The sequence below is a fragment of the Schistocerca americana genome, chromosome X (genome assembly GCF_021461395.2).
Source record: "Schistocerca americana isolate TAMUIC-IGC-003095 chromosome X, iqSchAmer2.1, whole genome shotgun sequence".
Lineage (NCBI taxonomy): Eukaryota > Metazoa > Arthropoda > Insecta > Orthoptera > Acrididae > Schistocerca > Schistocerca americana.
Window position 1 is genome coordinate 214,050,804 of NC_060130.1, and position 13,258 is coordinate 214,064,061.

At 41.8% G+C, this 13,258-nt stretch overlaps 1 protein-coding gene across 1 annotated transcript in view; it reads right to left on the reverse strand.

Annotated features, from left to right (window-relative positions):
• Positions 1-13,258, reverse strand: part of LOC124555446 (proteoglycan 4-like) — a 314,385-nt gene that overhangs the window by 204,018 nt on the left and 97,109 nt on the right. Inside the window, exon 2 of the mRNA XM_047129358.1 lies at positions 9,433-9,485. Within this exon, the coding sequence (XP_046985314.1) occupies positions 9,433-9,472 (40 nt within the window). The 5' untranslated portion in view covers positions 9,473-9,485. The remainder of the gene's footprint in view (positions 1-9,432; positions 9,486-13,258) is intronic.

A 13,258-nucleotide genomic window follows, 5' to 3' on the forward strand; every position in this document is an offset into this window, starting at 1 on the left:
GTGGCCTGGTTAGACGAGTCCCGATTTCAGTTCTTAAGAGTTGATGGTTGGGTTCGTGTGAGGAGAAGGCAGAACGAAGCCACGGACACAGGTTGTCAAGAAGCCTCTGCGCAAATGGTGGTGGCTCCGAAGCGGTGTGGGCCGTGGCGTCGTCTTGATTTCCTGCTATGGAGACCATTTGCAGCCATTCACGGAAGTCATGTTCCCAAACAACGATGTCATGTCAATGGACCACAACTGTTCGCGATTGATTTGAAGAGCATTCTGGGCAATCCACGCCAATAATTTGGCCACCCAGACCGCCAGACATGAATCGCATGGAACATGAGTGGTCAGCTCGTAGACCAAATCCTGCACGAGCAAAGCGTTCGCAGTTATGGACGGCTGTAGAGGCTCATTACTTGTGCAGCGAATTGTCGAGTCCATACCACGTCCCGCCGCTGCACTACGCCGGGCAGAAGGAGGTCCGACACGATTATAGCAGGTATCCCATGACTTTGGTCACCTAAGTGTATAGGTCCTCTTGCTCCGGTTAGATAACTCGTGTACATTAGGGACAAGTAAGTCGCCGAAGTATCGTCCAGTTGAAAGACTTGATCGAACCCATTGAGCCACACGAAATTATTATTAAAATAATCTATGTAGTCTTCTTCTTTTTCTTCTTCTGTACATAAGTTTAAGTCCCTCAACGCGTTTTTCCGTGTGTACGTGAAGGCTAAGTTCAGGAATTACTGCAGGAGTTTGGTAACAGTTTTCACTAAGATATGTACTGGTTCATGAGGAATGTTTGTGCGTATAATTTATTACCGGTGCGCCAGACAATTCACCTGGCCGTAGATACTTAATGCTATCCTTGCGAAGCCTGAAAGAGTTGATAGGACTTAATAAATATGAATGAGTACAGTAATTTGCTTTTAAAACCACAAAAACTCAGTGAATCACTTCTCTGATGCTGGCCACATTGATAACAGTGTGATATTAAGCAAAATGCTCAACTAGTATATAAGGTGTGCCCAAATGAAAAGGAGACTACAGTTACAAGTACAGAAATTTTAATGGTAATATTATAATTACAGTTCATGTGGAACAGTACAACTATACATAATTGCCATCGGTACTGATACACATATCAGCGCATAGGAACGGAGTGGATGGTTTGAGCTTAGAAGCTCCTGGGTCGCTGACGGATCCAGTCTTTCACCGTGTCCTGCCCTTCATTGTCACAGGTGAACCTCTGACCGTTCAGAGTTTGAGACAAGCGAGTCACATGGGGAGATATGGAGGCCGTAAGGAGAATGTTCCTCTCACGAAATTGTTGAAGGAGTTCTAGGGTATTCTTGACCGTACTCCCACCTCATAACGCTGACACCACCGGAATATTATGCACCACGTGAGACGCAGCTCTCCGTACACGTTTTTCATGTTGCGATAGCCGACTGCGGTGGCCGAGTGGTTCTTGGCACTTCAGTCCGGAACCGCGTGACTGCTACGGTCGCAGATTCGAATCCTGCCTCGGGCATGGATGTGTGTGATGTCCTTAGGTTAGTTAGATTTAAGTAGTTCTAAGTCCTAGGGGCTGATGACCTCAGACGTTAAGTCCCACAGTGCTCAGAGCCACTTTTTAACCATGTTGTGATAAATTTGTGGAGTATGCTCTCCGTTCTGCTCACAGAAATTTGGTATCCGTTCTTTGTAGTAATAGGGAAAAATCTGTCATGCAGCGGACTACGGGAACAGCTCTCCAGAAATCGGGGAATTTCTGCGAAGTTGCTCTCCCCGCTTGTGCAACTGGGAATGCCACCACAACATCTCACGGTAAACACAGTCATCTACTGGGATGATATACAGAGCCCCTACAGCGAAGGTCTCCTTTTCATTTGGCCATGCCTTACACTATCTGATGAGAGCAAATACTAAGGTTTTATTGCTTTGATGAAGGGCTGTAGTACAGGGTGCAGGAGAACTAGATGATTACTATGTCAGAGCAGTCGAATTGATCAAAATTTCGAAGATAACCATAGATCGGAAATGCACCGTTGTGGAGGTACGGCCTTTAAACGACAGCCAATCCGAGACGAGCACCCAGAAGTTTTCCCAGTAAGCGAACAAGTTTGTGTGTGTTGCAAAAAATGGTTCAAATGGCTCTGAGCACTATGGGACTTAACATCTGAGGTCATCAGTCCCCTAGCACGTAGAACTACTTAAACCTAACTAACCTAAGGACATCACACACATCCATGCCCGAGGCAGGATTCGAACCTGCGAGCGGAGCGGTCGCGCGGTTCCAGACTGAAGCGCCTAGAACCGCTCGGTCACACAGGCTGGCTGTGTGTTGCAGTGCTGTTTGATTGCTGCTGCTGCTTTCGCATTACGGAACCTCTATCGTAGTTGTTTCAAAAGACAAGGTATACTCAGTACACATGATAGAAAATTTGCGTCCAACGTAACCAGCCATGGATACGAATTTAAAATTTGCCTAGTTTGACTGTTCAGCTGAAACCAAACTGCTCAGCTAATATAATTAATAATTGCGCTCTTTCGCGTAACAGGTATTAGCTGGGGCAAGTTGGTTTAAACGCACACAATTCCTTGTGCTCGTCACTGACTGTCATTTTATTCCTGTAGTTACGCAACTGTACATTCACGACCTATGGTGTAATATTTATTGCCTGCTTTATGTCATTCATAATAGACTACAGTGAGAAAATAGCTTTCACTATACGCGCAATAACAAATTCGTGTTGAATGTTCAACGCACACCATAAAGAGATCATACAGGTGTGTACATAATAACTGACACTTGTTATTGCACATTTCCTAGTATTTGCCTTGTTTCATATTCACTACTAGCGTGCAGTCTTGAGATTATTTGCCTGTACGTCGTAAAAATATTTTCCTAAAGAGTTCTTTCCATATATATGAACTGCGTTTTCTGAGTATACTATGAGTGAATCAAAGACCACTTTTTTTATCTCCAAATGAGCTTACAAAGTTTTTCCACTTCATATCCACACACTGTTTTTCCGAAGTATTGTAAATCGTTGCAAATAATTAAGCGTGTAGGCCTAAGTTCAAGTATATCAATGTTTCGTGAAGTGCACAACTTCACATCTCCGCCTTCTAAGAGATAATTTATAATTTTTGCGCCAGGATGATATGGAATGGATCTATAAAGGAACTCTACAGCACAACCTTTCTATTGCTCAGAACGCTGGTACTTGCCTACAAGTTTACGTCCACATACTTAACTGGAAGAATGCAGAAAGTTGAAATAAGTGGTTCATGTAATGTTAAAACAACAGCTGATTCCTCAAACTGGGGGGCTATCAAGTACAGGGTTCCACAGGGTTCGGTCTTAGGTCCTTTACTGTTCTTGATATAGGTAGGTTGGTTTGTGGGATTAAAGGGACCAGACTGCTACAGTCATCGGTCCCGTTCTTGATATACATTAATGACTTACCATTCCACATTGATGAAGATGCAAAGTTACTTCTTTTTGCTGATGATACAAGTATAGTAATAACATCCAAAAACCAAGAACTAAGTGATGTAATTGTAAATGATGTTTTTCACAAAATTATTTAGTGGTTCTCAGCAAACGGACTCTTCAAATTTTGATAAAACACAGCATATACAGTTCTGTACAGTAAATGGCACAACTCCAGTAATAAATATAGACTTTGAACAGAAGTCTGTAGCTAAGGTAGAGTTTTCAAAATTTTTAGGTGTGTCCATTGATGAGAGGTTAAACTGGAAGCAACACATTGATGGTCTGCTGAAACGTCTGAGTTCAGCTACGTATGCTATTAGGGTTATTGCAAATTTTGGTGATAATAATCTCAGTAAATTAGCTTACTATGCCTACTTTCATTCACTGCTTTCGTGTGGCATCATATTCTGCGGTAATTCATCGTTGAGTAGAAAAGTATTCATTGCTCAAAAACGTGTAATCAGAATAATTGCTGGAGCCCACCCACGGTCATCCTGCAGACATCTATTTAAGGATCTAGGGATTCTCACAGTAACCTCACAGTACATATATTCACTTACGAAATTTGTTGTTAATAATCCAACCCAGTTCAAAAGTAATAGCAGTGTGCATAGCTACAACACCATGAGAAAGGATGATCTTCACTATGCAGGGTTAAATCTGACTTTGGCACAGAAAGGGGTAAATTATGCTGCCACAAAAGTCTTTGGTCACCTACCAAACAGCATCAAAAGCCTGACAGATAGCCAACTAACATTTAAAAATAAATTAAAAGAATTACTCGATGACAACTCCTTCTACTCATTGGCTGAATTTTTAGATATAAATTAAGGGAAAAAAACTTAAACATTAGTGTCATGCAGTATTTTGTGTAATGTAATATCTTGTACAGACATCTTTTATTAACCTGACACGTTCCACATCATTACGAAGTGTCGTATTCATGCTCTATGGTACAAGTATTAATCTAATCTAAACAGGCAAGGTATCTGCGCGTCGAGCTGCATCCAGAAATAATTGTATCTTGATGTTCCCGGGTCACTAAAGACAGAGAGTGCGCCCGTATCATGAAAGATTGCAGAAACAAGATCATAATAATATGACATTGTGGGTGGAAAGATGACTTGTTCAGAATGTAGTTGAATGAGAAGCGGTGTTAGGCTGAGTGTGATGTCCAGGAGACAGCGGCTGGCGCACGCATCTGGCCACGTCCGAGTCCGTGTCACGCGGAGAACAATGGCGCTCGCACGGCGCACTTGAATGAGCAGACCGTTTCTGCAACTACGCTCATTGTGCTCGCGGCGGCTAACCAGGAAGCTGCCTAAACGATAATTATACGACTTTCTCCTCAATAACGCTTCAAAGGTCTGAATTACGTAGTGCGTACAACTTCAAAGAAATCACAGAAAATGGAACCTCAGAATTTCAATTTTTTAAAAAGATGTACGAGTTCTAGACAAACCAGTCTTAAGCAGAGTTACTGATGTAGGTGACACATGACTCACGTCATACTGAACAAAGATGATATAGAAACTAGTGCTATGTTATAAAGGGGAGAGGGGAGATTCTTCTGACTAGGGAAAAATCATTATTCACTTTCTCAGGTCTGCATACGAGGGGCGTATGAAAAGTCCGTGCAAAGTCCGAGAGATGGCACCACCGGTGCGTATCGAGGTCATGTTTAGTTGGTAGCATCTTTGGAAAGAACGCACACCAAGTTTCAGCCATATTGTTGTATTTCTTTGTGTTTGGCATTCGTGTGAATCAAGGAAGTAAAGTGATTGTCAAAAAATGGACGAAAAAGAATTTCGTGTGGTGATTAAACATTACTTTATGAAAGGCAAAACGCCTCAGGAGACTAAAGAGAAGCTTTATAAACATTACGGTGACTCTGCACCTTCGATTAGAACAGTTTATAAGTGGTTTCAAAATTTTTGGAGTGGCCATAAGGGCACAAGTGATGCTGAACCTTCTGGACGCCCTGTGGAGGTTACGACTCCAGAAAGTGGTTGTACGAAGTGATAAAATCCATGATATGGTGATGGATGACAGAAGAGTTAAGGTGCGTGAGATTGCTAGTGCTGTGGGCATCTCGAATGAACGGGTACATAATATTTTGCATAAATATTTGGACATGAGAAAGCTATCCGCAAGATGGGTTCCGAGACTGCTCACGCTTGACCAAAAACGGAATCGAGTGAAGTGTTGCAAGGATGGTTTGTATCTGTTCAGGAAGAATCCGCAGGACTTTAAGCGTCGTTTCGTCACTGTGGATGAAACATGGATACACTACAACACTCCTGAGATCAAACAACAATCTAAACAATGGGTTACCAAGGGAGAATCTGCACCAAAATAGGCGAAGACCATTCCTTCGGTCGGAAAGGTTATGGCGACTGTCTTTTGGGATTCGCAAGGGATAATCTTCATAGAGTATCTGGAAAAGGGCAAAACTATTAAAGGTGAATATTATTCATCGTTATTGGACCTGTCGCTGTGGCCGAGCGGTTTTAGGCGCTCCAGTTTGGAACCGCGCTACTGCTACGGTCGCAGGTTCGAATCCTGCCTCGGGCATGGATGTGTGTGACGCAGTTAGATTAGTTAGTTTTAGGTAGTTCTAAGTCTAGGGGACTGATGACCTCAGATGTTAAGTTCCATAGTACTTAGAGAGAGCCATCGTTATTGGACCGTTTGAAAACCGAGTGATTGGACCGCAAAAAAGTCCTTTTCCATCACGACAGTGCACCAGCACACACCTCAGCAGTTGTGGTCGCAAAATTAATGGAAATAGAATTCCAATGAGTTTCACATCCCCCCTATTCTCCAGACTTGGTTCCCACGGAAACTATTTACTCCCCAATTTAAAGAAATGGCTGGCGGGACAAAGATTTTATTCAAACGAGGAGGTGATTGCAGCAACTAATAGCTATTTTGCAGACTTCGACAATTCCTATTATTCGGAAGGGATTAACAAATTGAAACAGCGTTGGACTAAGTTTAGAAGTCTAAAAGGAGACTACGTCGAAAAATAAAATAAAGGTTTACGCCAAAAAATGAAGCAGTTTCAGTTTTTGCACGAACTTTTCAAACGACCCTCGTATAAGTAAATGACCAGACATTCAATATACACAACTCTGTATTAATTATGTTTGCACAGGACTAGAACATCTATCTACATTAGGCCCATTAGAAAAAAACTACAGAGGAAATTGTAGGTAACACTTTCAGTAATTCTTTCTGCAATGGTATCTATTTTTCTCCAAAATTTACTATTCTGTTTATCACACCAAGTGTACAAAACCATTGATCAGTTCACACCGTGGATAAGAGCTAATACGTAAGGCAGCAATTTTCATAAGTGTTAAGCATTGAGACTTCACAGGGTGAGTCAACAAGGACTTTACAACTTTGGAATGATACACAAATTTATTGAGATAAATTACAGAATCGGCAAATGTGTCATTTTGTGCTAAGCAACATCAAGTTTGATTCACGTAATGCATCAGTACCCCATTCCGCCACCATGAGCGCCAGCGTAGTGCACACTTTCTAATAATCTAATTCCACAGATCGATTAGGATGACCGAGATGGGATGGTTTACTACCAGCAAGACGGTGCACCACCTCATTTCCTCAGGGATGTTCGCAGTTCCCTCGACAATCGCTTCCCAGGTCGGTGAATTGGCTGTAAAGGGCCAATCGCACGGCCACCTCGCTCCCCAGACTTGGTACCACTGGATTTTTTTCTCTGGAGTTTCATTAAAGGACATGTGTACGTTCGTCCCTCCCACCAAACAATTTAGACGATCTCAAAAATCGAATCTGCGCTGCCGTTGCGCAAGTTACGCCTGACGTTATGAACGAGTGTGGAAAGAAATTGATTACCGGTGAGATGATTGTCGCGTCACAAGTGGTAGTTACATCTAACCAAAATGACGCTGGACACTTTTATGTGAAACTTGATGTAGTTTGCTACATAAGGACACATCTATCGATTCTATAAGTTATCTCAATAAATTTCTCTATCATTACAGAGTTTTAAAGTCCTTTTTGACTCATCCAGTACTTTGCTGTAACACCCATGTAAGAGCTTCGTACAACCACTCGGTACAGTCGTTCCGGGACTTCGTGCCTCTAAGTTCTGAGAAAAACAAAACGTCAAATTAACGTACTGCTTTTATTTTCATTCGGTTATGATATATAGTTATATTCGCAGGTAACGTATCTTTAAGAAAAAAAGTTTCGATTGCGAACAAGAGGAAAACGACAATAGCACACGGTTCTTACTCAAAAAAGTTTCGATTGCGAACAAGAGGAAAACGACAATAGCACACGGTTCTTACTCCCGATGGACCTGTAGATAACTGTTTTAGAAGTTTAACGTGTTAGCAGCGTCATTATGAAATGAGATTGTTGGGGATTAACATTAGAGTTCTTAAAGAATAACGAGAGCCATAATTCCAACATAAAAAAAGAAACCTCATTTGTTATTCTGCATTAAAACTAACTCAGAAAGGGGTTAATAACGCTTCTCCCAAAATCTTTGATTATATGTGTAATAACATTAAATTCCTAACAGTTAGCACAGCTAAATTTAACTAAAATAGTTCATTTTGGGCAACTCCTATTTCATTCAACAATTTTAATTTAAAAATTAGTAGTCTATAAATGCGAAGGGATTACTTACATAATTCCGTTATTGCGCTAAATATTGAACTGTTATGAAAACTCATCTGGTTAACGTGCAGCCAGTTTAAACACAAATTAATTTAAACCGTTACACTAACTCTTCCCACGATGTTACCTATATCATTCAAATGACGATGAAATCCGCTATTAACCAAAATGGCTGCTAGAAATCATACGAAAATTTTCCAAAAGTAGTAGTACAGCCAATCGGGAATGTAATTCGCTAGCATTGCAAGGAATGTTTCTGGTGTTATACTACATATACACTACAGGTGTAAGTCTTGGATATTATCTCGTTATCGTCGCCTACGTTCTCATTAATGTCTACATGTTTTCGGCTATTTGGAGCTTAAGAACAACCAACAAAAAATTTCTCCTCTATTTCAAATTTACTCTGTGTGATAATTATTGGCTCTCAGTTGAGATAAGAACTAAAAAATGTATTTCTTGTTGATCTACAAGTGCTATGTCTTAACAAAGATTTCATAATCTTTTCAGGACATTAATGCATGAATATTGCCCAGCTGATAGCCACGTTTCAACGTAAGCGTAATTTGCAGAATGCAGGTTACTCTACCAAAATTGGTGTAAAGAGTTTCCTACAATAAGAATTCATTTCGATGCGTTATGGAACTTCCTACCTCCCCCCTCCCCCCTTTTATATTTGCGATACGTTTCGGCCATTAGATTCCGACATACGACAGGTAGAGCATTTACTTTCATTTCAAACGAGAAGTAAACGTGTGACTGTATGCAAATTTTCTTTAGCTAATGGCGACAATCACATGTTTTTGGACAATCGTCACTGCGTAGCGGAAATAAAATGTTTTGGTTGGTTGACTCATTAGGGAAGGATGTGGAAGGAAGTCGGTCGTGCCCTTTCAAAGGAACCGTCCGGCATTTGCCTGAAACTATTTAGGAAAATCAAGGAAACCCTAAATCAGGATGGCCGGATGCGGGTTCGAACCGTCATCCTATCGAATGGGGAGATAAAAATAATGAACTTTTAATTAGTATACCATCCTAGAAGGAGTCTGTGCCAAGCTCCTAGTATGATTTTCACCACATGAATCTTACCATTCCTAATCAAAAATGCTGCACACATTTCGTTTATTCACTACAGATGTAGACTAGAACTAACCGCTAACAAATATAACACGTCTCCCCTAACTATTTCATCTGTAACATCAAAACAGAACATGTATATTTTGTAAGGTAATTATAAGTAAATGTGAACTCCACTATTCACTGACCTGCCAGGAGACTCCAAGGTAGGAACAGCCTGGTTGTCATTCTGCTGGGTGTTCTGCAACAAAACCAAGAATACTTAATTTCATAATAAACACAATACAACTTCGTTGCAAACAAAATTTTTCTTAAAGAGTGAAGAATTGAATGAACATGCGTTGTAAAGCCGACAGTGTACAATTTTTGCAGCCGAAGTGATGGGAATTCCGATCTAGCATCAAAGAGAAAGGAAGCTGTCTTAGATGTTTACACTGAAGAGCCAAAGAAAATGGTACACCTGCCTAATATCGTGTAGGGCCCCGGCAACACTTAGAAGTGCCGCAACACGACGTAGCATAGACTCGACTAATATCTGAAGCAGCGCTGGAGAAAACTGACACCACGAATCCTGCAGGGCTGCCCATAACTCCGTATGAGTACGAGGGGGTGGAGATCTCTTCTGAACAGCACGTTGCAGGGCATCTCATATATGCTCAGTAAGTTTCAAGTCTGGGAAGTTTGGTGGCCAGCGGAAGTGTTTCAACTCGGAAGAGTGTTCCCGGAGCCACTCTGTAGCAATTCTGGACGTGTAATGTGTCGCTTTGTTCTGATGGAATTGCCCAAGTCCGTCGGAATTCACAACGGATATGAATGGATGCTGGTGATCAGACAGGAAGCTTATGTACGTGTCAACTGTCAGAGTCGTGTCTAGACGTACCGTCACAACTGCACACACCCCACACCATTACAGAGACTCCGCCAGCTTGAACAGTTCCCTGTTGACATGTGGAGTCCATGGATTCATGAGGTTCTCTCCATACCCGTACACGTCCATCCGCTCGATAGAATATGAAAGGAGTCTCGTCCGACCAGGCGACATGTTTCAGTCATCAAAATCCAATGTCGGTGTTGTCGGGCCCAGGCGAGGCGTAAACTTATTAGAGGACATTTATATGGGGTATATGCACCCTTCGCATCTGTGACAGTTTGAACTGGGCTGGGGGCACTTTTAGTTAAAATGGCTCTGAGCACTATGGGACTTAACATCTGAGGTTATCAGTCCTTTAGACTTAAGCCTAACTAACCTATGCACATCACACACATCCATGCCCGAGCCAGGATTCGAACCTGCGACGGTAACAGCAGCGCGGTTCCGGACTGAAGCGCCTAGAACCGCTCGGCCACAGCGACCGGCACACTTTCAGTGAGGTGGCTGAATGTCTCTACAGGAACGACAGCCTCCAACCAGAGACGGTAGTGATGTTGCAAGCTGGGGTTGGGAGCAAAGTCGATGTTCTGACTCCTACCAAAGGCGTTCCGTTGGGTTCCAGTCGGAAGTCTGGATATGCCAGTCCGTTTCAGGGTTTTTATTGCCCACTTAATGACACGTTGCTAATACAAACAATCGTCGTCTCTGAACTTTTCCCCTGCTGCACGCATAAAAAATCTTGTAACATATTTTCATATCGTTCGCATTTGGTGTTTTCTTTTGTGAAATCAAGAGGCTATGACCTAACCACGAAAAACATCTCCATACTGAAACGTCGCTTCCTCCTTAAGCCACTGTTGACACTACACATGATGGCAGGTAAGGTTTTCCAGGCATTCGCCAAACCCAAACACTTCCATCGGATTGCTACACGGTGTAGCGTGATTCATTGCTCCAAATCACTCGTTTCCAATCATTCACTGTCCAGTGATGTCATTCATTAACTCAGAATTGACTGCAGAAATGTGTGGCCTATGTGGAGCCGCTCGACCATTGCGACACATGGTTTTAACTTCGTACGCACAGGCATCGCTCTAGCTGGACGGCTGGTAGTAGCACTTTGGAACTCACAAGTGATTCCTTCCGCTTATTTCATCCAATTTTTTAAAACCATCCCCAAGATACTTGACGGTCCCTATCCGTCTGTACATGAGGTCTGCCTGATCCTGGTTTGTCTGTAGTCGTTTCTTCGTGTTTCCACTTCACAACAAAATCATCTACAGTCGACTTGGGTGAATATAGAAGGGCTGTAATATCCAAGATGGATTTGTTAGACAGGGCACACCCAATGACTAGTCCACGTTCGAAGTCACTGAGCCCTCCCGATCCGTAACCCTGTTACTGCTTCTCTACCGACAACAAAGTATTCCCCGCCTCCTTTTATACTGCCTCTTGTAACATCTAGTGGCCAATTCCGCCGGTTACTTTTGATCCGATAGTGTAGATAGTATGGACAATCATAAATTCAGCAAGACTCACCCAAAAATTCTTAATTGTCTTGTGCAAGTACACCTACTACTGTTGTCATGCAGCGTTCAGCTCACGTTTTGAAAGCCTGAACTGTAAAGGGAGCATTCTATTACAGCAATACGGAGTGGTTGAAGCACTGAACTCACACTCTAAAGGAAAAATCTCAGATTCAGTTTTAGATTTGCTTTGCCTTTCGCAAAGCATTTCATACTAATACCAGGATGGAATTTTTTGACAACGTCACGACCAATTTCTAGTCTATTCTTGATCAGCCAAAGTTTTTGTTTCGTCTCTAATAACTTCGCTGTCGACGGGACGTTAAGCCCTAATACCCCATTCTGTACAGACAAAGAGCGCTGTAGTTCTTGAGGATTCTTGCGCCGTCATGGAGATGAGTTACAGTCAACCTCTGACACTAATTCCTGCATGCCACAACTCCTTCGTTTTGCTCTTTTAGGCACTAAGCTACTTACGTGAAAGGTATGAGTGGAGTCCGAGGTGTGGGGAAAATGAATACTGAGTTACGTTTGAGAAAGTAACAGATGCTCAGGAAATTCATATCTTGAAAGAAGCAGTTTTTTCTGCATAATGCTATTTTTTATTTCAAATAAACCTTTTTTTTCAACATCTACTGCCGACAATTGCATGTTGTTCCTTCCAAGCTGCTATGTGAATCATGATGTGGTGTAACTTTGTGTGTCCCTTTTCTTTGTAATGTCTAAGGGTATGAAATTAGCTAACAACAAATGAACTGAAATAAAGTGCTTGTTTAAAACAGTGCAACGTAACACAGGAAAATGAATTATTTCAAGAAATCCATAGGGGCTGTGTATCTAAGTATAAGAAAGGATATTGATATTCATATCAATGAATGACAATTCGGAATCTGACCGTTGGCAAAGTTTTTTTTTTCTTTTTCTCTCAAACTATCTAGAAAGAGGTATACGAAGGTGGAACAGCAAACATGTCAGTTTTGCAGTGGACATCTGGAGGTGGCTCTGAGCCCTATGGGACTTAACATCATCTGGAGGTTGGTTTGACTGCTTTCTGCTGGGGCATCTCATCAGAAGGTGCTCGTGCAGAGAATCTTTGGGCGTTATAACCCAATTCACTTTGGTAAAATAAGCCTCAATAACGATTAAATGTCTTTTTCTTGTAGCTTACCGTATGTTTGAGCGTCATAGGACAGTTTGTTTTGTATCGTGACTATGTTCGTACTAACAGATGTAAGTAAGGTATGATTAGATTTTCTTGGTCCCAGTTATAGGCGCTACAGTCTGGTACCGCGCGATCGCTACGGTCGCAGGTTCGAATCCTGCCTCGCGCATGGATGTGTGTGATGTCCTTAGGTTAGTTAGGTTTAAGTAGTTCTAAGTTCTAGGGGACTGATGACCTCAGATGTTAAGTCCCATAGTGCTCAGAGCCATTTGAACCATTTTCTTGGTCACCTTGAATGCACGGATCCGAAATCCGTCAAGGGATTTCAAAAAACAAGAGTTTATAGTTTTACCGTTTAAATGTAAATATAAACAGATAAATTAGAGCAAAATTATCTGATAACAGAACAGGAGGAAGAAAATACGAAGATCTGTCCACATTTTCTATAGTAACGG